This window comes from Lithobates pipiens, unplaced genomic scaffold, assembly GCF_037356315.1.
Source record: "Lithobates pipiens isolate NorthernLeopardFrog02 unplaced genomic scaffold, aLitPip1_a1.2 Scaffold_23, whole genome shotgun sequence".
Taxonomy (NCBI): Eukaryota; Metazoa; Chordata; class Amphibia; order Anura; family Ranidae; genus Lithobates; species Lithobates pipiens.
In genome coordinates, this window is record NW_027507785.1 from 274724950 (window position 1) to 274752237 (window position 27288).

Below are 27288 nucleotides of genomic sequence, written 5' to 3' on the forward strand. Positions count from 1 at the left end.
TGTTTCAATGGTGGCAGGTCCTCTGACATCATCAAGTTAAATGCAAAGTCTTTAGCCCTGTATTGGATGTGAGGGTGCCGAGGGACAGTCCCCCACAAGAGCGTAGAGGAGTGGACGATAGCGCCAGCTGATGGGGAAACTGAGAATCAGGTAAGTAAAACTGATTTTTGCAGCCCCTTAGACCTAAACAAGCAGTACTGGGGCAGCCCCACAGCAAGGGGGCATTTTTCCTTTCCCCAGAGATGGGCTTTCAGTCTATAGCAGAAGTTTAGAGGACAATAAATTTATACTACATATTATAACTCAAAAAATGTGTTTTACTGCAGAAGGGATCGGCGACTATCAACAATCCTGAGGTATGACTTCATACTGGATATTTCACCATTTAGATTTCATTAAAAGCTCCCCCTGAGGAGGCCCTTCCTTCTACCCCAGCCCCAATAGCAGCGCTATAAGCTGCTATGGTATTGGCTATTGTTACACCACTGGGGAGATACTCAGGCTTGTAGAAAAGTTACAAGAAAGTAGATTCTGTCTGCAGATGGATTTAAACTGAACTATATTATGTTAATGTCTTCAGCACCAGACCAATAATAGCAGAGAAATTATGTAAATGTCTCATTTCCCATTAGTCTTTTCTCCGGCAGCCTGAAAACAGGAGAACATTAGCTCCCCCCCAGGGAGAACATCCCTTAAAACAACTGCTTTACTGTCCTACTAGACACTAACAAGAACCACAAATCCATCTGAAGCTGTTTTATGTTTATATTGATACAAAATGCAGAGAAAAGTATGCTGCTGCCAGACCTGCAGAATTATACACCATTTTTCTTGTATATACACACAATACAAGTTTAAAATAGCAACTCTGGTCATAAATAAAAGCAAACTTTTCAAGCAGTTATCATGGCTGCTGTCTTTGAAAATGTTTTTCTCTTCCTATGCCTTTATTGCAACAGCACTACAGGGAGTCCAAAGAAAGATGGAGGTGAAGCTCTTGACGCAGATCCTTAACCCATAACAAGGAATCATCAGATATGCCTTATGGTTTGTCATCAGTAGCTCTCCAGAATTGGATTCCTTTGAAATACAGGGGTCACCCAAATCCTAATTTTTCCATGTGAGAACTAAAAAGTGCCAAAGTATCGACTAAAGAGTCCAAGATTCTATACAGTTATCACATGTAACAAAGGGAAGGCAAAAGACAGCCAACACATTTTGGAAGCCAATATATTTCACCAGGGCTTAGACCAGGGCTTTTCAACTAGGGTTCCTCCAGAGGTTTCTAGGGGTTCCTTGAGCAATGAGCAATTTATGCCTCTCAGACAAGTTCCCACTGAAGTCACTGATCTTTTTAACTAGTTGTAAGTGGGTAATTCTTCCCAATGACTACAAGTGTAAGGAGCATTCTTACCACTGACCATCACACTAATGTATCATGAGTTGTAGATGTAGTCATTTTTAGAAGGGGTTCTCTAAGACCAGAAAGTTATTTCAAGGGTTCCTCTGCGTTGAAGAGGTTGAGAAAGGATGGCTTAGACAATGCAGCAAACAGATCTCTATTGGACTCAAAGCAACTGGAGAGCTGCTGAAAAAATTACTAATTAGAATTTTTTTATCACAGAAACAAATAAAAAAGGACTTTTTTATTTATAGCACAAAAAATAAAAATCAACCCACTAGTGATTAAATACCACTAAAAGAAAGCTCTATTTGTGTGAAAAAAAGGACGCACGTTTCTTATGGGTACAGTGTTGCATGACTGAGTAATTGTCATTCAAACTGTGAGAGCGCTGAAAGCTGAAAATTGGTCTGGGCAGGAAGTGGGTGTAAGTGCACTGTGTTGAGGTGGTTAAAGTTCATGTGCATATAGGCAAGCATCCCAATGCTTTTGACAGTACAGTATATGTATAAATTGTCACAGGACTCAGGGCAATTCCACAATATCAATATGAGGCAAGGGTAGTATTTAACTTTCTTTTCTTCTGTACATAAGAGCACCAATGTATATTTGCCACACTATGAGGTTGGTTTAAAAACACACACATTTTAAAATTTTCAGGAGTATTCAAAAAGTTTCTTACCATGCTATGACGATTATCTCCATACTGCCCATTGGGATTTGCAAGGTGGCAGTTCTTGTACCAAAAGGCTCCGCGATGTGAGAGGGCGCAGTTAGTGAGAGCTATATCATTATCCCTGTCCCAGGTTGTGTACTTCCATCCATTGTGATAAGTAAGAGCATCACCTGTGCAGGAAAAAGAGAAGAGAAGAAGTGATAGAACTGCATGCAATTGTATTAGACAGGAATAAACAACATATTTAAAGTGCACCTAAACTCAAGAACACAAATGTAATATATTGAAGTTAAGCAATCTTTAGATGTGGTGACTTTGTGTGTTTTCTTAATTTTTTTACTTTAATTTCACATGATAATGCTGTCAGTTGCATTCTTCCTGTCTTAGGGTGACAACGCTCACACATATTTAAGGTGAATCTAAACCCAAAAACAAAATGCATTATATTGCAGTTAACCATTTCTTAGATGTGGAGGTTACATTACTTTTCTTTTTCAGGATTTTTGCAGTCTCATGTCTTTTGCCACAAGCTTCATAATAAAAGATACATTAAGCCTACAGAAAGATCATTAGGGCCTCCTATTGATGGCTGCAGTAGGTAGCTACTCAGGGGTCAAGTCCTGGGGAAAAAAAGTGTAGGAACTCCCACCCAAGATCCACTCCCCCACAAAAAAAAAAATGATACTCTCATATGCACGAATGCTTCAAAAGTGGTATTTTATATCCAATTTTCGTATTGTGTGTATGAAGCTGTTAGTACATAAAAAAAAAAAAAAAACAATCCTCAATAAAAATAAGTACGGTAATTCTCTGAATAATCGGCATTCATTCAATTGTGCTTCCATGCAAATGTGAACATCATGTTCTGATCTTTATTGGGGAATTTTATTTTGTATATAGAGTGTTTATGTGGTGAGTTTACACTTTTCATTGAACAGAGTTTGGATAACACAGGGTTAAACGGAAAGGTCATACATTAACTGCAAATTATCTGGACGGAATGCTTGGGGAGATAGGGATGTGTTCCTGCTTAGGAGATGTATGTTAGCTTGGGGGGCTGCAAACTCTGCAGGTCTCCAACACACACTCACTGCTATTCCAACCCTTCACATATTTCCACATAAACGTCCCTCCTGGCATTAAACTTTGCCAGGTATTGTGCTCAGCTTACCACCCCAAACTGATGTTCCTCCCTCAGCTCACCTCTCTCCCTGCATGTCCTGTGAGCAGAATAGCTGATCTACCCATCAGCTAGACCTAGACCTGATCTACCCATCAGCTAGCTGGGATTGACAGGTAGATCGAAGTGGAAGCTGTCATGGGGCCCCCTACTGGCAATGCCTGAATGGTCAGGTGTGCGGCACTTACTATTGCGAGCTGTGTCAGCAGCTGCTGGTGTAGCACCTGCCACACAGCTTGCATACTTCAAAGTCTTGCAGGACACGGCTGCTAATGGGAACTGAGTTCCTGTTATGGAAAAAGTACAGGAACTCTGTTCCCATGCGTTCCTGCAGGACTTGAGCCCTATAGCTACTGCTGGAAACTCAGCGGAATGGGTGATTTTCTAACCAACATCTATCAAAACTGAAATATTTTGGGTGGAATAACCTTTAATAATAAGCTAAGGATTGCTTTACCAGCTGTTCCTGAGTAGCCACTGATGGCTAGCTTGTACTTGTCCTTAGATGTCCCCACGTTGAAGTTGCGATAAACGGCATAAGCTGTTTCATTATCAGTACGAAGGTCCACACGCAGTTCATACTGCACAGGGGTGGAAGTAAGTTTATGGATCCATTCCAGACCTACAATGAAAGATACAAAAAGATTATGTCTGTACTCATGTGTATGTATAGCTGACACTTTTAGTTTTTTATTTAGGATAGAGTAGGGCAGGGTTAAACACCTGTCAGCTTATTGTGTCCCTCTAGGGCGGTGATGGCGAACCTTGGCACTCCAGATGTTTTGGAACTACATTTCCCATGATGCTCAACTACACTGCAGAGTGCAAGAGCATCATGGGAAACGTAGTTCCAAAACATCTGGGGTGCCAAGGTTTGCCATCACTGCTCTAGGGAGATTTTCCTTCACCTCCTGTCCTAGAGACACAACAGGAATCTGTGTCCCTAGGACATACCAAAGTGAGAAGAATTTCTGTCGTATAGAGTTGTCACCACAACATTTGTCGCAATTGGATGATAAACCCTCATCTCTTGCTCTGGGGACAGCTCTAACATTTAGAATTTTCCATTACTTTATGTCTCAGTGACCACCAGAACAAATAGAAGGGTAAATCACCACAGTGAGGACACAGATAGTAATTAAACCTTTGGAAGATCTAACCCTTCTCATTGCATATACACTATATTACCAAAAGTATCGGCATTTACACGTACCTAAACTTTAATAGCATCCCGGTCTTAGTCCTTGCTTTGTGCACTGGTCCAAATCATTTGGTGGAGGGGGGATTATGGTGTGGGGTTGATTTTCAGAGGATGGGCTTGGCCCCTTAGTTCCAATGACGGGAACACTTAAGATGTCAGCATATCAAGATATTTTGGACAACTTTGTGGGAACAGTTTGGGGATGGCCCCTGCCTGTTCCAACATGACTGCACACCAGTGCAAAAACAAGGTCCATAAACGTGTTTCACAGGGAACCCCGCTTCATCAGGACCTGGGATCTCAATGTAAAAGTGCTTCAAACTAACCTTGTAGGAGAATGGCTATTGGCAAGGTCTTCCGGGCCCATGGGGAGAAACCAACTCCAAATTACTGCACACCAAAAAAATTGTATATGCCTATAAAGATCTTTATTCCATATATACGTAAAAACTTGCAATGGAGGGAAAAAAGTGTAAAAGTCCTTAATACACAATAGCACCGACTGACACCACAGCATGTGTAAAAGATGGTGTGCCTTGTGGAGGTATATTTAAACTCCCATGCTTGATGTATTTCTATTTTTTTATATCATGGTAGGGATGATACCTCTAAAAGCAAGAATTGGTTCAACACCCGGTCACCGCATACAGTATAATATGTTTCCCAAAATACAGTATAGTTTTCTGAAATATCTCAATGAGAAAATATACTGCATTTTGGCTACTAGCAGATGACCAGATGATTTTGTATTATAGGGAAAAATTGTCCAACCTGCACAAATGTGTGTAACATTCGTCCAACCAATATTTTATGAATAGACCTCAATAGTTTTCTTTTAAAAAATACTCTGCAGACAGAATAACTCTAAGCCCCTGTACACACGGTCGGAGATTTCGACAACCAAATCCGTCGGATTTTCTCCGTCGGATCTTGTCCGAAACTGTTGCATACACACGGTTGGACTAAGTTGTCGAAAAATCAGATCTTTCAGAACGTGATGACATAATTTCGTTACGATGGGACTACATTCAGGCTAGTAGCCAATAGCTTTGATGTAGGAATTTGATCTGAGCATGCGTGGCACTTGGTCCGATCAAAATTCACTACACATGATCGGAGTATGTCCGACCGGCCCAGTTGGTCGGGAAATATTTCCAACATGTTGGAAAATTGGGTCCGACGGATATTCCGATGGAATCAGTCCAATGCATACCACACACAGTCGGATTATCCAACGACACGGTCTGATAGGACACATTCCGACGGATTCTCCGAACGTGTGTACAAGGGCTAAAGAATGATGAGTATGTATGATTTCAATGTCTGAGAAAACAACAGTTTTCTTCCTTTTTCCAGGTATGCATTTAAATCGCAAAGCTTTCTTCTGAAAGCACCAACAACTCTTAATGTTCCAGTTTATCCTACTGACCTTATTAAATAAGATGGTAAATATACCAATGGTATACAATACCCACCTAACAACCAGTGAAAATTCACCTTACCTATCTAGGACTAGAAATCACAGGGATAGCTCAAATAGGGGCAACTCCGGGGAATACCCTTGAGCAACAGAAATAGGGACCTATCTAGGACTGACATTTCATTGGTAGTTAGGGGTTATTGCATTTTTTAATGATAGTAGAACTATAGGCAAAACTTTTTTTTACACTTCGGATAGAGCAAGGAAGGGCTATAACCACTGTCAGATTTATTTATTTTTTGCCATCTGTGTCCTGTTGCAGAGATTTCCCTTCACTTCCTGTCCCATAGCTAAACATGAAGTTAGAGGATATCCCTGCAAATTAAATGAATTCCTTGGGGACCCCCAGGTCACCAGAACTGAAGTCCCCATTGGAAGATTTCTCCTCTATTACTTTTCTGGGGACAACCCAAAATTTGGGATTTTCTTTACTATCACTTTCAATAATAATGGTAAACAGAACAAATAGAGAGGATGAATCTACTTAAAGGGTCTACAGACAGCAATAAAAACTGACAAACATTCTAATTTCTCTCCACTCTATCCAAAACAAAAAAAAAAAGTTTTACCTTTAGTAATACTTTAAACATCCCTTGTGCACTGGCTTGATCTATAAGCCTCTATGACACTTACCAAGCCAAAACTCATCACTTGGGTCTCCAAAGCCATCCACATATGTCCTCCACCGTTGATAGAAGTCAAGTTTTCCAGTAGTTCTTCTCTGGAAGACCTGAATAAAAATGTTGGATAGTGATAGTAAGTAATGAGGCTTTGAATGATTCATAGTTAGCATTAATAACTCGCTGCTCAGGACATGGTATTAGGATGCAGTAATAAAGCACAAAAAGTTTTCATTTGTATTCATTTTCCCTTTCCCTTGTTTGCCCATTTTTTCTAATTCTTTATTTAAGACAAATGATAAGTACAAACATGAAACAGATTGTACATTTCGGTAACAGCACAATACCATTCAGCGCATTATGTTTTTTATCAGCATTCATCTCAAATTTATTAGCATCTGAAATATAAAGCTGAAACTTGAAATGTCTGGTATCTTATATTTATAGCTTCTAAAAGAAGGGAAGGGACTAAGGCCAGCCATAGACAGTGGTATTTTCTTACCTGCAATCATGTGTTGCAGGAAAGCAAAATGCTTGATTCCCCCATCAATACAGATAGGAACCATTGTGTTCTCCCAATGGAAGGGGGGGAAGGGGGGCAGGGGAAGCGGTCCCCGCCAGAACACAGTGATTATTGTTAGTGGCTATAACAGCTACTAGCAATAATAGCATGTAAAATCCAGCAAGCTGTTTGTGCCCAAGTTAATCGAACGGCAGGAGCTGAACGGGCCGAGATTCGTTACCGTCTATGGCTGGTTTAAAGATGACCTTACAAGCACACAGGCCTAACAAAAGAAGTCTTATGCCGCGTACACACGACCGGGCTTTTCGAGGGACTAGGTCCGACGGTATTCCAACTGACTTTTGGCGGAGTTCCGACGGACTTTCCAAATTAACGGACTTAGCCCCACACAATCACACCAAAGTCTGACGGATTCGAACGTGATGATGTATGACTGGACTAGAATAAGGAAGTTCATAGCCAGTAGCCAATAGCTGCCCTAGCGTCGGTTTTTGTCCGTCGGACTAACATACACACGAACGGATTTCTCGGTCCGGCGGAGTTCCGGTGGAAAAAATGTAAAACATGTTCTATTTCTAAAGTCCGCCGGATTTTTGGCAAGCAAAGGTCCGATGGATCCCACTCGTTCTGTCGGACCTTTGCTGTCAAAAAGTCCGGTCGTGTGTACGCAGCATTACAATACCCTTTCTGGCTATTGAATTCCAAAAGCAAGACACCCATGAGTGCCAGAATACTGGAACAGTGGCTGCAGCTGATTGGCTGCAGTCATTGTCCAGATGATAAGTCTCAACCAAGCTTCTTTGATCTTCAGATTGAAGTTTATCGAGCCAGGTGGTGCCTGCAGGCCCACCAACAAATTTTCAACCAATTCAGCAGTAAATGAGCCAAAATTTGATATGTGTATGGCCAGCCTAAAGCTGAAGTTTAGGTATTGCAGTTTTTACATAATTATATTGTTCTAACTTGTAAGTATGTATAAACTGGAGATCCACTGGCTTCTGCTGCTTACAGTGATGGGACAAGGTCATCCAGTGCCCAGGTTGAACATGCCAAACTGCAACCCCCCCCCCCCCCTGGTTGTGCATGACCAATCATCTTACCCATGCTTGATACCCACATGTGCCAACTCTGAAGAAATTACACTTTGCTACAATGTAAAGTAGTGAGTGTACAGCTTGTATAACAGTGTAAATTTGCTGTTCCCTAAAAAAAACTCAACACACAGCCATTAATGTCTAAACCGCTGGCAACAAAAGTGAGTACACTCCTAAGTGAAAATGTCCAAATTGCGCCCAAATTAACCGTTTTTCATCCCCAGGGTCATGTGACTCATTAGTGTTATAAGGACTCAGGTGTGAATGGGGAGAAGGTGTATTAAATTTGGTGTTATCGCTCTCACTCTCTTACTGGTCACATGAAGTTCAACATGGCACTGCATGCAAAGAACTCTCTGAGGATCTGAAAAAAAGAATTGTTGCTCTAGAAAAAGATGGCCTAGGCTATAAGAAGATTGCCATGACCCTGAAACTGAGCTGCAGCATGGTGGCCAAGACCATAAAGTAGTTTAACAGACAGGTTCTACGCAGAACATGCCTCACCATGGCCAAAGAAGTTGAGTGCACATGCACAGCATCATATCCAGAGGTTGTCTTTGGGAAATAGATGTATTAGTGCTGTCAGCATTGCTGCAGAGATTGAAGGGGTGTGTGGTCAGCCTGTCAGTGCTCAGACCATACTCCACATGCTGCATCAAATTGGTCTGCATGGCTGTTGTCCCAGAAGGAAGCCTCTTCTAAAGATGATGCACATGAAAGCCCGAAAACAGTTTGCTGAAGACAAGCAGACTAAGGACATGGATTACTGGAACCATGTCCTGTGGTCTGATGAGACCAAGATAAACTTATTTGGTTTAGATTGTGTCAAGCGTGTGTGTCGGCAACCAGGTGAGGAGTAAAAAGACAAGTGTGTCTTGCCTCCAGTCAAGCATGGTGGTGGGAGTGTCATGGTCTGGGACTGCATGAGTGCTGCCAGGACTGGGGAGCTACAGTTCATTAAGGGAACCATGAATACCAACATGTACTGTGACTAATGGGTACCAATGGGTACTAATACTAATGGGCCGCAGGGCAGTATTCCAACATGATAACGACCCCAAACACACCTCCAAGACGACCACTGCCTTGCTAAAGAAGCTGAGGGTATAGGTGATGGACTGGCCAAGCATGTCTCCAGACCTAAACCCTATTGAGAATCTGTGGGGCATACTCAAACAGAAGGTGGAGGAGCGCAAGGTCTCTAACATCCACCAGCTCCGTGATGTCATCATGGAGGAGTGGAAGAGGACTTCAGTGGCAACCTATGAAGCTCTGGTGAACTCCATGGCCAAGAGGGTTAAGGCAGTGCTGCAAAATAAGGGTGGCCACACAAAATATTGACATTTGGGCCCAATTTGGACATTTTTACTTAGGGGTGTACTCACTTTTGTTGCCATGTTGCCAAGTATGACATGTTTGTTATTTTGAAAGAAAAAAAAACAAGACTTTAGTATCACTTTAAGGGTAGCAAGGATCACAGTTAAGGATAGCCTGGTAGCCCTAAGGGGGAAGAGGAGAAATAAAAGTATAGAGGGGTAAAAGCCAATAGGAAAGGATACATTTTAATAAGGGAAGATATTTGTCCACTTTTAATTCTGGATCAATTCAGGAGCAAAACTAAAGAGTGGAAGATTATTAATGCTATAAATAAAAGTTACCTGCTTCACTACATGCTACTGATAGGTCAATTGTATTACCCAATGATGACTCTGCATATAATGCAGTAAATTTTTGCATGCAAAGCTACATATTGTAGTAGCATGCTCTAATGATGATTTTTCGTTTAAATTTCCAGATGATAAAAAAAGAGGAGAACAAATTGGCAAAAATGTCCTTTGGACAGTTTGCTAGGGCAGCTTGATTTCTGAATCATGCTGAATTTAGGAGCACTTACAGTCCATCCACCACCATCTGTATCCTGATCGCAGTACACTCTAATGCCCGGTGTGTTCTCTCCTCCAGGGTAGATGGTGTACACTCCGCTCTTTCTGTTGCCCACCAATCGAATTTGGACACAGTCCACGGGGAAGGTAATGACGATAGACACTGGTATTGAGAAGAGAAACCATACATAAAGATGCCTGAAATCATCACTGTCTCTAGAAATACTTTTTTTATGCATTGGCATACCCCTTCTCATTAATAAGTCAGGTTAATTAATGTGGCCTATTAATAACATTAGAGTTCAAAAAGTGACAGAAGAATAACTCTTTGCCTGTATTTTCCTATAAATGCTAAGATTAAAGAATATGTAAACCCAACATTTCACATTCCTGATATGTGCCTGTTGCACCATGTACCTTTATGAAAAAGTCTCCTGTTCTCTTTGTATTTCTTCCTTTGTGTGAAATCCCTGGTGTTCCTGCCAATCCCTCTGCTTTCCTATTTAAAACTGACCACAGTAAGCATGGGAGCACAGCATGATCACTTCTTTTGTAATGTAGAGAACTCAGCCTGCCCTCCTCCAATGATCAAACTTGTCCTGCCCCCCTGCACTTTACATTCACTGGTATAACCAGTGTCCTGCTGTTTCTCCTCCCCCAGCTCTCTGAGCCCCTTTGCAGCTGAGAACAGAGGGAGGGTGATCACTTATAAAAAAGGGGAAAAAAAAAGGTATTTATAATGTTTCATTACATATATACACAAACGTTTTGCCTTTCTCTTCTAATTGTCACTGAATGGGTTGTTTTACAAGGTATGGGTTTACATATACCTGAGGCGGTTTTCACAGTATTCAAATCGCAGGACATGTAAATGTGACGGGCTCTCAATGGAGCCAGTTCACATATGCCTGGGGCAGCCAGGGAGCAACTTTCAAAAGGGTGCTGTACGTTTTTGGGTCTGGTTCATGGTGCGAACTCAGGCAAAAGTTTACACCTGAATTGCACCTGAACCGGTGAATAGAAATGCATTGGACCCGAGGCTGCAAACCGCGGCTGCACATATGTGAACCCAGCATTTTGACATCTGTAACTTTAAATGTTAAAGTGTATCAAAAACCAAAAATTTGTTTTTAAAGTTATGGCTATGGTAAAGAAGGGCTAGAGCCTCTGACAACTTTTGTTACCGTTTCCCATTGGACTGAAAGTGATGGGATAATCCAAAACTTGGAGTTGTCACAGGAACAAAAGGGAGAACAAAAGGGAGAATCTTCCCATAGGGGCACTGTACAAGAGGGAATTTCTCCCATCTCCCTTTACTTCATGTTGTGACTCTATGAAGGGAAATTAGGGCAATTCTCCCCAATGAAACACAGGTGGCCAACAAAAGAAATTTGGTGGGAGTTGTAACCATTCTTTTTCTTGTCAAAGCTTCTTCAAGTAATCGAATATTATTTTATACTTCACTGTGCAACTAATGTTTCGTTTACAGCACATCTGCACAATAATTCAGACCTATTTGCAGGGGTTCTTACAAAGTGTTCTTATAAACAGTTTTTCATTTAAATGTCTGTTGTTCTTACAAATAGTACAAGCACTTAGTCTATTTTAGTGAAATTAAAACGATTTTCTTTGTCTTATGTTGCTAATGAGCAGCCTTGCATCCGTATTTTATTTTATTTTTTAATTGTGACGAGTACAAAAATTGAATTGTTTAAAATATGTACTATTGCATATTCATATTTTGTATTCTTTTATTTAGCTAACAGCTCAGAGTTTGTATTCACATGCTTAAAGGCTGTCCTACCCCCTTTGATGTGAAAAGCTGCTATTCGCCAAGCCCTGTAGCTTTTGTAATTTACACCCATAAGTGAATTATTCATAGCAGTGGCTAAGCTCCCTATGAAGGCTGGTCCCAGGTTTCAATCAGATGGGGAGGGACTCCAGATAGGTGGCTACTGCAGTGATGTCTCTTTAGATCAGTGGTCTCTAAACTGTGGCCCGGGTGCCAGGTGTAGCCCTTAGTTTGGCTTTTTATCTGGCCCTTGGGGCACTTTTCCTCCCAATGGGGCATAATTCATGTTAGGGACATCAACAATGGGGTACCTACACTTAGCCCCTGTACACACGGTCGGAGATTTCCACAACCAAATCCGTCGGATTTTGCCCGTCGGATTTTGTCCGTCGGATCTTGTCCGAAACTGTTGCATGCACACGGTCGGACAAAGTTGTTGAAAAATCCGATCTTTCAGAACGTGATGATGTAATTTTGTTACGATGGGACTACATTCAGGCTAGTAGCCAATAGCTTTGATGTAGGAATTTGATCTGAGCATGCATGGCTCTTGGTCCGATCAAAATTCTCTACACATGATCGGAGTATGTCCGATCGGCCCAGTTGGTCGGGAAATATTTCCAACATGTTGGAAAATTGGGTCCGACGGATATTCCGACGGAATCAGTCCGATGCATACCACACACAGTCGGATTATCCAACGACACGGTCCGATAGGAAACATTCCGACGGATTCTCCGACCATGTGTACAAGGGCTTACACTGGGCTTACACTATTCCTCCCATTGACACCAATGATTGGGCACTATTCTTCCTCCTAATGCCAAACATGCACTGTTTACTCCCAGTGACACCAGGACAACTTTTACTCCCAACGGCCACAGTCTGGCCCCCCTAAAGTCTGAAGGACAATAAACTGGCCCTTTGTTTAGAAAGTTTGGAGACACATGCTTTAGATAAACCATCTTGCTCTGGGAATCCTTTCCCATGTATTACATACACATATTTATGTAAAAAAAACTGATGTTACCAGTAAAGAATGACGTGATGGCCTGTCTGCTTCTTCTGTCTCCTTTGTAGGCCTCCAGGTAGACCTTGTAGTCACCTCCTGTCTGCAGGCCCTTCAGTTCATAACTCTTAGCTGCGGCATCCAGTTCAACCTCCTGCCATAGACAAATTAAGTTTCAACAGTAGGTAACAGCATCCTACAGCTCAACTAAGAATTGACTACTGAATTTTGTTTCAATTCCTCAGAAAAAACCTTCTGCCCAACACGTTACTACTATCTATGTTGATAGTCCTAACTAGGAATTAAAGCGAACCATGCAGAGCAAAGCATCAGGTTCACTTCAAATCATCCTCCCCAGCAGCACCTGTTTCTGAATGTTGGCTTACACAGGGCTTATAGACTCCTTGTGTGACAGTGCTGATTGTCCCAGTGCTGTCACGTGGTCCTCTACGCCCAAAGCTGGTTATTTTCCTTGCCTACCATCAGTGAAGGGAGCAACACAGGAAAGGTACAGAGGATACAGGACAGCTCTGAATTTCTAACTTAACAGTTTTTTGTGCTATCAAACAGATACACTATTTTACCAAAAGTATTGGGACGCCTGCCTTGATACGCACATGAACTTTAATGGCATCCCAGTCTTAGTCCGTAGGGTTCAATATTGAGTTGGCCCACCCTTTGCAGCTATAACAGCATAAACTCTTCTGAGAAAGCTGTCCACAAGGTTTAGGAGTCTGTATATGGGAATGTTTGACCATTCTTCCAAAAGTGCATTTGGGAGGTCAGAAGCTGATGTTGGATGAGAAGGCTTGGCTCGCTGTCTCTGCAGTCTCTGCTCTAATTCATCACAAAGGTGTTCTATCGGGTTGTGCAGGCCAGTCAAGTTCCTGTGATAGACTCACCCGGGACAGAGACTTTTGGAGGGGACAGCAGGTTATCCTATTGCCTACTTAAAAGTGGCCCTTTGTGGGATGTATGCCTGGGGGACCCTTGGAGTAATGTTACTTTGAATTCAAGTCCATGTCTCTCCAAGACATACAGACTCTGGGACTCCAAGCACGGGTCCCTGTATAGTGCCGATCTGCCTCATTACCAATAATAACTGCTTCACACTGTGAGACTCAAAGCAGATGGGGATGTCATCAACTAAAGCCATCTGTCTGGGGCTTCCTGCTATAATGTATTTATTGTAAGTATGTCTAGTGTGCCTCCTAATGGTCTTTCATCCATTGTTAATTGAGCTAATTAACACACCTATTGTCTGCTAGCAAACTACTGTGGGTATGTGTTTATAGTTTTAATAATGTGTATTGTACTTTGTGAGCTCAATGCTGGCACGTCTGACCTGGAATGAGACACCTCAGTGTCCAGGGGGCTAGTCTTTTAACCAACTTTATGTTTCTAGCATATGTTGGCTGTTGTTTAGCTATGGTAATTAGATTCCTGTGTGCTGTTTGTATTGTTAGGATAATATGACCAGGAGGGGAATGTCCTCCTGTGGGGAATATATTCTGTGTGATTTTGTCAAATAAACATTCCAGCTTCATACAACCTGTCAGCTACTCTTGTATACTACGTGGCTATAATATCTAATATCTACGTTCAGAATGGAGGAAGCTGTATACTGATGGAAGCATTCATGCTGAATGTGGGACGGTTCTGTCACAGTTCCTCCACCCCAAACTCACTCATCCACGTCTTTATGGACCTTGCTTTGTGCACTGGTGTGCAGTTATGTTGGAACAGGAAGGGGCCATCCCCAAACTGTCCCCACAAAGTTGGGAGCATGAAATTGTCCAAAATGTCTTGGTATGCTGACACCTTAAGAGTTCCCTTCACTGGAACTAAGGAGCCAAGCCCAACCCCTGAAAAACAAACCCACACCATAATCCCCCCTCCACTAAATGATTTAAACCAGTGCACACAGCAAGGTCCATAAAGACATGGATGAGTGAGTTTGGGATGGATGAACTTGACTGGCTAGCACAGAGTCCTGACCTCAACCCGATAGAACACCTTTGGGGTGAATTAGAACGGAGACTGCAAGCCAGGCCTTCTTGTCCACATCAGTGCCTGACCTCAAAAATGCGCTTCTCGAAGAATGGTCAAACATTCCCATAGACACACTCCTAAACCTTGTGCAAAGGGTGACCCAAATCAATATTGAACCCAACGGACTAAGACTGGGGTGGCAATAAAGTTCATGTGCGTGTAAAGGCAGGCATCCCAATACTGTTGGTAATATAGTGTATAACAAAATGCTTCCAATGGTAGGTTTAACACACCAAAATGGTGCACAAAAGAGAAGTTATGTTAAGATTTACGACACACTTTAAGGACATGACAGATCATGCTTCCAACACCTCCCAACCTATTATCTCAGACCATACGTTTTTTTTCTAAAAAATAAGGATTGTTGGCAGGTGTTTAATGGTCGCAGGTGCTGGGTTGTTTATTTTTTTTTAAATGAACTAGAGCAGGTAGGTACCTATGTACTAGATGTTAAAATATAATAAACCGCTAACAAATCTCAGTGATGTATCTCAGATGTTGTACCAAATGTAACTTCTGAGATCATTACGCAAATATTAAAGCAGTTTTAAACAAAGCAAGCTTCTATGTCCCCATCTGGCATTGCTGTGATTACCTTTACCACACAGAGTTTTAGATGTTCTGTAGCTTGTTTCTCTCAATCATATTTTTATGTGTCTGTACATAAAGCAGGCCTCATAACAGGAAATAAAACCACTGGGGGTTAAGTAGAGAACAGTAATATTTGTTTACATCTATGGGTTGGTTTTGTTTTTCCCTAGAAGCCGAAAAAAGGGCTGCAGTTACTGACATTTTAAGAGGGTTTGAAAGGCAGAATATGCAATTTTATCAGAAAATGAGCGCCATTATAATGCTAAAAGTGAATAGATACAATATAGTATACGGGAGCTCTGGAAAAAAAACAGGAAATGTTTTACTTGCTTGGTACATCTTGCATTTTCACTCTTTATTCTAGACGCAAGATGATTAGGTGAAGAACAACAGTATATATTCAGCAGGTGCATATTTTCAGCTACTATAGTTTACTGTAATGCAATTTTCGTAAGACCTTTACAGTTTTTTTTATAATGTTGCCTTTCCATATTTTATTTATTGTATTAAAGAAGGAAAGGCTTCTTGTATGAAGATGCCATATAATTCCTTTTTTCAGTGTTTCTATTCATTCATGTGATTGCAAAACCCTCCTACTCAATACCCCTTCTCTATGACTGGTGGGTGTGAGTATCCTGGCCGACAACACTTATAGAGCTATGAATATTATGACGTCACTACTGTATGGGATTAGGTGATGTGAATCAGAGGTGCAACAATGCTGCTGCAATTGGGTCCTGTTTGCTGCTTGACTTTTTTTTTTTTCTTTCATGAAACCCTTAACTTTGTTTTCTGATTACCTGACGTTTGCCACCCTCATCCACGTAGACTAGTATGTAACCATCAATTTGAGCAACAGGGGGAGTCCACGTCAAGGTGGCTTCTGTCTGTGTAATTTCAGAGGCTTGCAGGTTCGTAGGTGCATCAATATCTAGAAAATAATTTTTAAATATATACAATAATAAAATACTCAACAACCGTTTTCTGTTTACAGAAACTCTGACATGGGAGTTTTGGACAGTTGTAAAAACACAAAGAAAGACCCATGCGTCAGATAATTACGGAGGTATATTTCAGGCATCATCTAAAAAAAGGATCAGTCAACTGAAACACTTGAAGACACATTCCTTGTCCACATTTCTTTTATTCTTTTGTTCTTTGTACCTTATTTTAGATATTAAGTAATATTTTCTTAAAGTGGAACTAAACTCAAAAGTTAGGACTTGCTAAGTTATGGGGTATATCATGTTAATTGTGCCTAAGCAAAACCTCGAAATATCCACATTTTGTTCGGAATTCCTCCTGAAACATAGAAAACCACTTGGTGTGTAAGTGTGACTAGGTACTCATGTCTACAGCTTCATAACTGTATGCCTGCAGTTTGAGATTTAAGCCTGGTACACACGGCCGAGTATCACTCATTTCAACAGCAAACGGTCGACATTCAGCTATGTGTACACCAGCCTTTCCTTCAGAAATCGACCAAATGGCAGAGTTCTGTCGAACAAGCATGCTGAGAATCCAATAGTTGGTACAGCGAGCTCCTCCTGAGATCCTCAGTTTCCTTCATTCAGCCCGATAGGTTGAATGAAAAAGGACTGATGGTGTGAACCTAGCCTAAGGCACTGCTAGGAGATTTGAAGTAAGATTTGGTAATTTCACTTTTGTGCTGTTCACTGTCCTTCTTGGTTGAAGGCTCTAATACGAAGAAACAAAGACTTGCCTCTATCAAGATAGTCACCTCCACACAAAGATACAGTCCAGAACAAGGCCTTTTAATTCAGTACTGGGGGAAAGATCAGCTGCAGGGAGATCACAGGCAATGCCTACGTCTTTTGCCTTTTGCCTGCCTTTTTTGTAGTCAAAGATTCTGGAGTTAACTTCCCTTTAATTAGTGTCTCAGTTAACTAACATAAGTACCACATGGATGAAGAGATAAATGCTAGATAATTTATGAAATACCCCCTGCCAATTGCAACTCTCTGACTATATATCAGCAGATGACCTTTTTTTATATTGGGTGATACAACATTGGCTGACACATGAGATGAAGCATAGAGTTCAATGAGCATGTTGCACTTGGATTTGTAATAAAACCCACCTGTCACAGCTGTTACAGATGCCCTCCTACTCCTCTTGCTGCCCTTCTCCGCCCATACATGGAAGATGTATTCCATGCCTGGAGTAAGGCCGGTCAGTGAAGTGGTGGTCTTATCCTTGCCCACGGTCACCTCCTCGCTGTGCCCATCAAGTCCAGAATATGTCAATATATATTTGTCTATCTGTGCGCGTGCTGCCTCCCAGGATAGGGTAGCTGTGTCCTCTCCCACATCTGTTGCCTTCAAGTTTTTGGGACCATCAATTCCTGAAAAACATTGTATATATTAGTTAGACAATCAAATAGAACACAAAAAGAATAACCTTAATATAACATTTTCTTATTATGTATCTATATATCTTTAAGGAGTAATTCCACTTTTGTTGAGAAAAAAAAAACATTCTCCTCTCTACATTGCAAGGATTTTAACAAACATTGTTGCCAATTCTTACCTGTTTCTGCTCTGAAGAAAAAGCTGTTTGCTCCACTTCGTGTCCTTGGATATTGATTCTGAATGGGGGTGACTAATTCATTTTAATCAGCTGGTGTACTTTTGTGTTCTGATGAGAAATGTTGCAGTGTCTGCATCCTTTTATAAATGATTAACCCTTGGTGAGCATCTCACCAAATTACAGAGAATATGTGTATGGTCACCTTAAGATGACAATTTTCCCTCACCAGACCAGTAGCTATTCCGTAAATGTGAGGTCTAAATAAAAGCACCAAATCAAATTCTAACCCCTGTGCAATAAGCTTGAGAAACAAGAGTTGGGTTGTGATTGGCAGTAATTGTTATTGCAGTGTTTTAGCACTTCCAGCACATTACAACAGCAGTTAATGTTATCATCCATACATATCCATGACCATAGATCAAGTCAATCACTTCCACATCTCTCCCCATTTTAGATAAGTTAGCTTTTATGCCTTCTGTCTTGTATCACTTACTGCAAGCTGCCACTTTATTTTCAAACAAATTACCCAAAGTGCTATAAAAATGGTGCGTCGTATTCTGCAACTCATCAATAGCTGTACAATACCCCGAGCTGTCACTTGTACATGATTTGCACAGACCTGTTAGGAATTTTGCCTGAAAAGGTTTGTCTGAGATAGTAGTCATTTCTTTAATACATAACTAAAGATAAAATGAAATTTGCTATGATAAAAAAAAAGTTATTGTAATATTCACAAATCACAAATGAAAAAGCAGCCGCGGGCAATGGCCGTGGGGAATATTTTCTGTGCTTCCTCACAGTTGAATGATCTGGCTGTTCAGGATCATGGGAAAATGTTATAAAGCTCTAATTATGGTACATTGAGCGGACATTCTGATTTTAGAACAATGGCAATGCTTCCAGGACAGGATTCGCTGTTTGCATAAAGTGGATGTAAATCCAATTATTAAAATCTCATAACAGCTTTAACCTGTTAATGCTATTTAAAAAAAGTAATTTTCAATATTTTTTGTGCACAGAACAAAGAACCATGCAGCAAAAATAAAATATGGTCATAACAGAGAAACTTCAAACAACGTAACCAGAATACTTTGCAGGAAGTTGTCTACAGTTAGCCCGTAATGGATGGTGAGCCCCACCTTCTCCTTGGAGGGTCACCATCAGAGTCTTTGTTTTCCGCATGGCAAAACAGCTTCAAGCTGTTGGGGGACAATAGTGTCAGCACTACACCCCTTGCCCGAGCTAGGTGCCGAATCCTCAGGAGAGTCCAGTTAGCAGGGCCTGCAGGGACTTCTAGATTGTCCACAGGCACTGTAATGGGGCTTTCTTCTTCAAGATCTGCAAGGGCCAGAGGCTCAAGTATGAGAGAAAGCTTGAACTCTTCTGTGGGGACTTCTTGTACTGGTGGAACATTTATGGAGTCTTGTTCTCTCTCCAGCAGACTTGACAAAGTAATCACCACTCAGCATGGGTTGCAGCAGGTTTTGGTGGAGTTGCCTCTTACTAGGGTTAGGATCCCCTAAAACCACATAATACACTGGGGTTTGAGAAAACGGGTACTTCTCTACCTGATAGGGTGTGCGCTCCCACTTGGGATCCAGTTTGCTGCCTTTTTTGCATTCAGTGTTCCTTACCAACACCCACTCCAGATGTTGGATATGGTCCTCGAATGTTTTCGAATGAGAAAAGTATGATATCATCAAAGTATACTAACACAGTTTCAAAATTGAAATCTCCCAAACACCCTTCCATCAAGCACTAAAAAGTATTGGGAGCATTACTCAATCGGAAGGACATGTTTCATAGTTTCATAGTTAGTTAGGTTGAATAAAGACACCAGTCCATCCAGTTCAACCTGAGTGAGTGTCTACAATTGTCCCTTTCCCTGTACATTGCTACACCCACATCCCTATCCTCAAGGAGCCCACAATCCAAGGTCCCCATTCATATACTAGGGCCAAATTTTTGGACAGAAGCCAATTGATAAAGTTTGAATAGTCCTAGGGTCATGATAAAGGCAGTCTTTTCTCAGTCTTGTTCCTTTAATGGGACTCTCCAGTAGCCCATGCCAGATCTCGCGTGTCCCTCCACAATGGATTCTTGCCCTTAGAGGGGTTTTCCAACACTTGTTTGAATGTGGACATTGCATCAAGGAAGACAATTCCTGGGCAAACTCCCTTATGGCCGTCTGTGTGACTGACAACGGAGATGTAGCCAAGGCCTCCTCCTTCAAGTGTAGCCATTCATGCCTCTTTGTCACCGCAACAGTTGCTTCTACATCTTCCTGTTCCTGTACCATTGTGTCCTCTACAGTATTGTTGAACAAAAGGGTGGGTTGCATCTTTATTCGCTCCTGTAAGGCTTTCCTGACTGGCCTGGCTTTCATTCCCACCACAAACTGATGCCCCAGCAGTTTGTCTGAGGTGGTTGTGGTGGCACAGCTATATACAGTAAATGCTTTTTTTTCTAGGTGTTTTCACAGATTCTGCAGGGCTACCACAAAGTTGATGAGGCTTTCATCCTCTTGTTGCCTACAAATGAAAAACCTCAGCCTTAGCATCTGAACTGTGCAATTTTCTCCAAACAAGCCTTCCAGGCACGCTAAAATTTGTTCCAGGCTGGCCCGGTCATCTTTCGGCAGCACCATTACCGCTCGTTGAGGGTCATTCAGTAAGGAGTTAATGGCCAGCTCCGCGATCAGCTGGGTGGGAACCTGGTACAGGCATGCAGCATTCTCCAGGCTCCAGTCTCTCCTCCCACTTATCTAGAGGGATGTTTGACCCATTAAACTTTGGCACTAAGGCCAAGACCGCTCCTAATGGTGCCATTTGCCACCAAGTGTGACCAAGGTGCAGTGTGGCGTGGCAGGCAATAAACACACATATTGTAGAAAAGCTTGACACAACCCATTCAGGCCTGCTGGATAACCACCCCTTCTAGAGCCACCTACAAACTGTGACAGCAGTTCGAAGACTCTGACACCATCTGCAATGAGGAGAGGAATGTGCCTCGGGGGTCCACACCAAAAGGGGACGCCTTCCGAAGAGAAGAAGACACAGTCCCTGCACTATCCCCACTCCTCTGAAACCTTTTTCCACCTCCAAGCACTGTCTCCGCCATACAGGGATCCTGTCTTTCTGGTACCCACTCACCTAAAGCATGCCAAACCCGGCAGCCTGAGTTCTAATTAGACTCTGCCTAACCCAAGATGGCCGCTGGAGCTACGTGGGGCAACAGCTTCCAATCAGACAGCTATCGCCCTGTGACTGAAAGGAAGTCATAGGGGAACCAAGTTCCCATCAAATTCCTTCCCCTTCTGCACTGCTGCTTCAGTCAAGCAACACCTGCAGTGGGGAGTACAGAATGTACCTGCCTACAATCGCTCACATGAAAATCCTGGGATCTCATGCACTGTGGTTAAACACTCATTATGCATATATATATTCAAGAGTACTATCCAGCAGTTTAAAAATTGGTAAAGCATATTAATCTTTTCTTTAGTTTTAGATACAATTGGTTATCATTAGGACCTCTGTCAATTGTTTTCCTTTTTGTATCCCCTTGGAGAGATTTCCTTTCACTTGCTGTCCCAGAGACACAACAGGAAGTCAGAGGAGAGCAACGGTTTATCCTCCCTTAGACAGTTTTAAGCAAAAGCACATTTACCCAATAGAAGATTACCCCTCACCTCCTGTTCCTGTGGCAACTCAAAGGTTTTGGATTTTCCATCACTAACTGTACCAGAGACAATAGTCATGAGGACCACCAGAGAAGGTGAAGGTCACCAGGACCAATAGAAAGGCTGAAGATCACAAGGACCAATAAAGGGTGAATCCTCCCAGTGGGGACATAGACAGCAAACAAAAAAAAAATCTAGTAAAAATATAGACAATCTAACTCCTCACCTTTTCTATTCAAAAGTTTAAAGAAAAATGGCGTTTTAAAGACACGTTAATAATACAAACCATTACAATTTTTTTATGTAACCATATCACCCATTTCAATTTTAGAGCATTTATTACTTTTGACCAAGTGCATATTTTTATTCCACTCAATAAATTTTTTATCACTGTCCAGGAACATTACAGAGCCTCAGAAATACCGTATGAGTACATGACCCCATTACATTTATTATAACGTGCTGGTTCACTTAAATATCCTGTTGAGACCCCTTGAAAAGATTATTATGAATGGACAGATGGCACTATTTTCTCTGTTACATGAGGACTTTGATGAAAATTTTGTAAGACTACATTATTTTGTATCGTGATGCTTGACACAGTTTACATGATATTTTTCACTTAATACTACTTATGAAAAATTATGAAAGACATAAAATAAATAGCCCCAATATTATAAAACTGCATCAACTGTCCCTGACTTCCAGTTTTTGTAAATTGTCTACAAATACGATATTTACATCTAAAGGGGGTCACATAATATAATTTTGTAAAAATTAAAATCTTTCACAAACAAAGCTGGGTGTCTGGATAGATGATCTTTTGTTAGTTTGCATATTAAAAAGGGTAAATGCATTTTCATGGGAAAAAATAGCAAATACATTTTTTTTTAATAAACATTGGGTATGCAAGCAATGTTGTAATTGAATGTTGAAATTCCCTTTCCTTTTCAAGCAGAGCTGCAATTTTCAGTAAAATTCAATGCAATATGTCAACCTGGAGGTGTTCTGTACACACTTGTGTACAGAACGCCCCCAGAAAAAGAAATTTCCTGCTTGGGTGAAGATCTCTGCACAAAGATAGTCTAATGTAAAGTTTTAGGCATCTTCTACAACAGAAATGTCTTTTTTGGTGAGATACTATGGTTAACCACTTCTACTTGAAGACACTGCAACTTTACTCATCAGAACATAAAAAGTGCACCAGCTGATTAAAATGAATTAGTCATTCCCACATGGAGACAGTATCCAAAAGACACAATGGGGGAGATTTTGGCCTCTTTCACACGGGGCGGATCAGTAAAGATCCGCCCCGTGATGATCCGCTCGCTCAGCGGGGATCGCTCCGTTGTCCCCGCTGAGCCGGCTGCGGACAGGGCGGTCTCCGCACACTGTGCGGGGACCGCCCTGTCAGCTCTCTGCTCTCCTCTATGGGGATCGGACGAGCACGGACCGTGTGTCCGTGTTCATCCGATCCGCTCTGCAGACGGACAGAAAAATAGGATTTTCCTCCGTCTGCAGAATCGGACAGTTGCGGAGGCGGACAATAGCGGGTTCTGCGGATGCTCATCCGCAGACACCCGCTATCCCATAGGGATGAATGTATGGCCCGTATTTCATCCGCAAACGGATGGATGAAATACGGACATACCATCCGCATGTGTGAAAGGGGCCTAACTAAAACTGGATGAGTCAGAATCTGGATCAGCTGTGCATGGTAGCCAACCAGCTTTTAACTTCAGCTTGTTCAATGAAAGTGATTGTAAAGTTTCGCTTTTTTCCTATAAAAATAATAAACATGTTATACCTGCTCTGTTGCAGTGGATTTGCACAGAGCAGCCCGGATCCTTCTCTTCTCGGGTCCCTCTTCTGTGATCCTGGCCCCTCCCTCCTGTTCAGTGCCCCCACAGCATTCGGACATGGCCCCCGACCAGGCCCTGCCACCTCTCCCCGATTGGATAGCTGACTTTGATTGACAGCAGTGGGAGCCAATGGTACTGCTGTGTCTCAGCCAATCAACAAGGAGGATCTCAGACTGGACAGAGAGGGCGCTCAGGTAAGTGTTAGGGTGGCTGCTGCACACAGAAGGCTTTTTATCTCAATGCATAGAATGCATTAAGATAAAAAAACCTTCTGACTTTCCACCCCTTTTAGGCTTTGACAATAAAACTTGGATTGCTGGTTGGTCTCTATGCAGAGATCTATGCGCCAGATTTTGAACTTTTCTAGTTTTAGTAAATCTCCCCTAGTGGGGCAAACTGCTTTTCTCAGAGCAAAAACAGGCAGGAATCTGCAACAAAGTTTGTAAAAATCCCTGAAACATGCATTTGTCACCCACAGGAGAGTGTTTTTTCTCCACAAAGTGGATATAATCACCTTCCAAATTCACAAACTGTACTCGGTGGTGCCTCTTGTCTTACTCATTATTGTATTGTGTAGTGACCTAGAGGTCAATGGGAGGAACTACAGTAGAACCACAGTAACAGTGCATCAGGGGACATGATGTACAATTCCTCTTCATCAAATCTGTTTATGGGTGCAGGCACTGGGAAAGATAACTATTGACCCTCTTCTTTATAGGTTGATCTTTAATGTAAAGTTTCATTTTTGTGATAGGGTTGCAAAAATTATTTAGTATGCAATAAATGAAATAACTAAATATAGACAAAATAGGCACTGTATATATTAGTCAGAGGATTCAGGACTGTGAAGGCTATAAAATCCCAATTAAAATTCATAAAGTTACTATAAAAGGCCTTTGCCTGTTTCTTTTATGAAAGTGATTGAAATGATATGCTACTTCAGTATTCCATTCATTCTCCTTTTAGTCCCTTTAACTCCTTTCTACAGCTTTCTTTCTTATGATATAAAATGCATAAATTAGTTCAGTGCTGTAATCATTAATTCATCATTAAATGCTTTTTCTAATGTGAGCAGTATAAGTATCTGAATTTAACCTAGTATCGGTCAGGGGCGGGTCCAGGGTAACTTGGACATCAGACTGAGGCATCTAGTGGCAAAAAAAAGGGGAAATCTTTAAATCGAAGTTAAAGTGGTTCTAAAGGCAGAAGTTTTTTTTTTACCTTCATGCATATGAATATGAAAAACATCTGTGTACAGAACCCTACCCCCCCTTCCGCCGCCTCCCAATCCTTACCTGAGCCCCCTCCACGCCAGCGATATTCACGGTAGAACCGCTTGTATGGGGACTCTCCCTCGTCATTGGCTAAGACAGCAGCAGGAGCCCATTAGCTCCCACTGCTGTCAATCACAGCCAGTGAGCCAATGAGGAGAGATTGCAGTGGGGCTGAGCCGCGACTCTATGTGTCTCACGGACGCATATATAGAAGCGGCTTGGGAATTTATTTTTATTTTTTTTAAACAAAGCTTTAAAAATACTTTATATATAGCTGCTATAGTTATTTGATTTTTGAATGGGCTGTTAGTTTTTGTCTTATTTTTGGCTGGAGTTCTGCTTAAATCATTCTGAATTGGGATAATAGGTTGGTGGTGTGACCTAGTCCATTATTTGGGTATAATGTCATGTAGTAGGGCGTTGACTAGATTAATGAAAAAGGATATATACAAGGCTGATGCAGGTCCTGTATGTTACAGTGTGATCACATTCAATTGTCGATAGCATATGCCAGTGATGGCGAACCTTGGCACCCCAGATGTTTTGGAATTCCATTTCCCATGATGCTCCACTACACTGCAGAATGCCAGAGCATCATGGGAAATGTAGTTTCAAAACATCTGGGGTGCCAAGGTTCACCATCACTGGCATATGCACTCATCTGCACTTGACACAGAACTACTCAAAATATTGAGGTTAATGTTCAATTAAAAAGGGTTTAGACTAGGGGTTTTCAAACTTTTCCATATGAGGGCCACATTGTATATTTTACAACTATCCATGGGCTGAATAAAATCTGTTTTATAAATGAGAGAAACAAATTTAAATAAAAATTGTGAAAAAACCCAAGCTGTCATCTGGAAAATCTGGCATTTGCTACTGTATAAGGTTTAGTTTGCTTGAAATTAGAGGGCTTGGTCATTTAAGCTAGGGGTCTCCAAACAACAGACCACGAACCAAATCTGGACTGCTTCTAGATTTTATCGGGCCTTCTGATATAAGAGGGGACCCTGATGTAAGGGGGATCAGATGGAGACACTGATGTAAGGAGAGACTTATCGGGAACTCTCATGTAAAGGGGGACACTGTCGGAAACCCATGTTTATTTGGATTTTCTTTGCTTTGTTTTTTCTGTTCTTCCATTATATCATGCTTATTACAAAAAACTCAAAGTAAAACTTATTTATTAATTTAAATTTGTTTCTCTTATTTATAAAACTGATTTTACTCGGCCCATGGATAGTTGTAAAATATACAATGTGGCCCTCATATGGAAAAGTTTGGAAACCCCTAGTATAAACCTTTTTTTTAATTGAACATTAACCTCAATATTTTGAGTACTTCTGTGTCAAGTGCAGATAAGTGCATATGCCAGTGATGCGAACCTTGGCACCCCAGATGTTTTGAAACTACATTTTCCATGATGCTCTGGCATTCTGCAGTGTAGTGTAGCATCATGGGAAGTCTCTCCTTACATCAGTGTCTCCATCTGATCCCCCTTACATCACGGTCCCCTCTTACATCAGAAGGCCCGATAAAATCTAGAAGCAGGCCAGATTTGGTTATGGTCTGTTGTTTGGCGACCCCTAGCTTAAATGACCAAGCCCTCTAATTTCAAGCACATTAAGCCTTATACAGTAGCAAATGCCAGATTTGCCAGATGACAGCTTGTTTTTTTTTTTTCACAATTCACAATTGAATATATGCTCGTTATATTATGCACAGTTTACATCCTTTATCATAAACCAGCATGTAATGATTGCAAGCACCCTTTTGCATCTTTCTTCCCGCATTAAATCACTTGTTTTATTATGAACCAGTTTTCTTAATTAATTTAATTAGCGCAAGTATATTTACATGGCTGACTACAGTATATAAAAAAACTTATTAGGATTATTTAGTGGCTTGGGCAAAGTCAGCCTTTACTGGAAGCCGACACAATTTCTTCACCTAGGGAGTTAAAAGATGCATAATTCAAAGATTTATGGAGAGGAGCCAAAGCCTGAGATGGGAAAACACAAATAATGAAATTGTACAAGACTGCAGCATTGGTGATGCTTATCTGACTGATATACAAGGCAGAGGTTGCTCCTGATATATACGCTACGGTGCCCATGAGTTCTTGTGTGCTCGGGGAGAGATATTGTAAATATGGCATTTTCATAAGGCGCTCGCTGAGTAAATAGTATTGTTTAATGAAGAATCACATACAAGCTGAAAACCATCGCTCTCAACAACTTCAATCTAAATATACAGGCAAGGAGATAGAGAAGTGCATGTCAGTGGAACAGCTGTGCTGTAATCTGTACATGACGGGATATAAGAGCTTTATTAACATTGTGTGACATCCTCATGTAATATTCATTGATGAAATTTGCTCAGAGTATACGATAGGTCATAAAATAAATATCCATCCAGTG

At 41.4% G+C, this 27288-nt stretch overlaps 1 protein-coding gene across 1 annotated transcript in view; it reads right to left on the minus strand.

Moving 5' to 3' along the window:
• LOC143928344 (tenascin-N-like) overlaps positions 1-27288 on the minus strand; it is a 102511-nt gene that overhangs the window by 4430 nt on the left and 70793 nt on the right. The window contains exons 8-14 of the mRNA XM_077453205.1: positions 17605-17868; positions 16304-16434; positions 12882-13014; positions 10071-10222; positions 6573-6669; positions 3716-3880; positions 2085-2248 (exon numbers count right to left, since the gene is read on the minus strand). Of these exons, the coding sequence (XP_077309331.1) occupies positions 2085-2248; positions 3716-3880; positions 6573-6669; positions 10071-10222; positions 12882-13014; positions 16304-16434; positions 17605-17868 (1106 nt within the window). The remainder of the gene's footprint in view (positions 1-2084; positions 2249-3715; positions 3881-6572; positions 6670-10070; positions 10223-12881; positions 13015-16303; positions 16435-17604; positions 17869-27288) is intronic.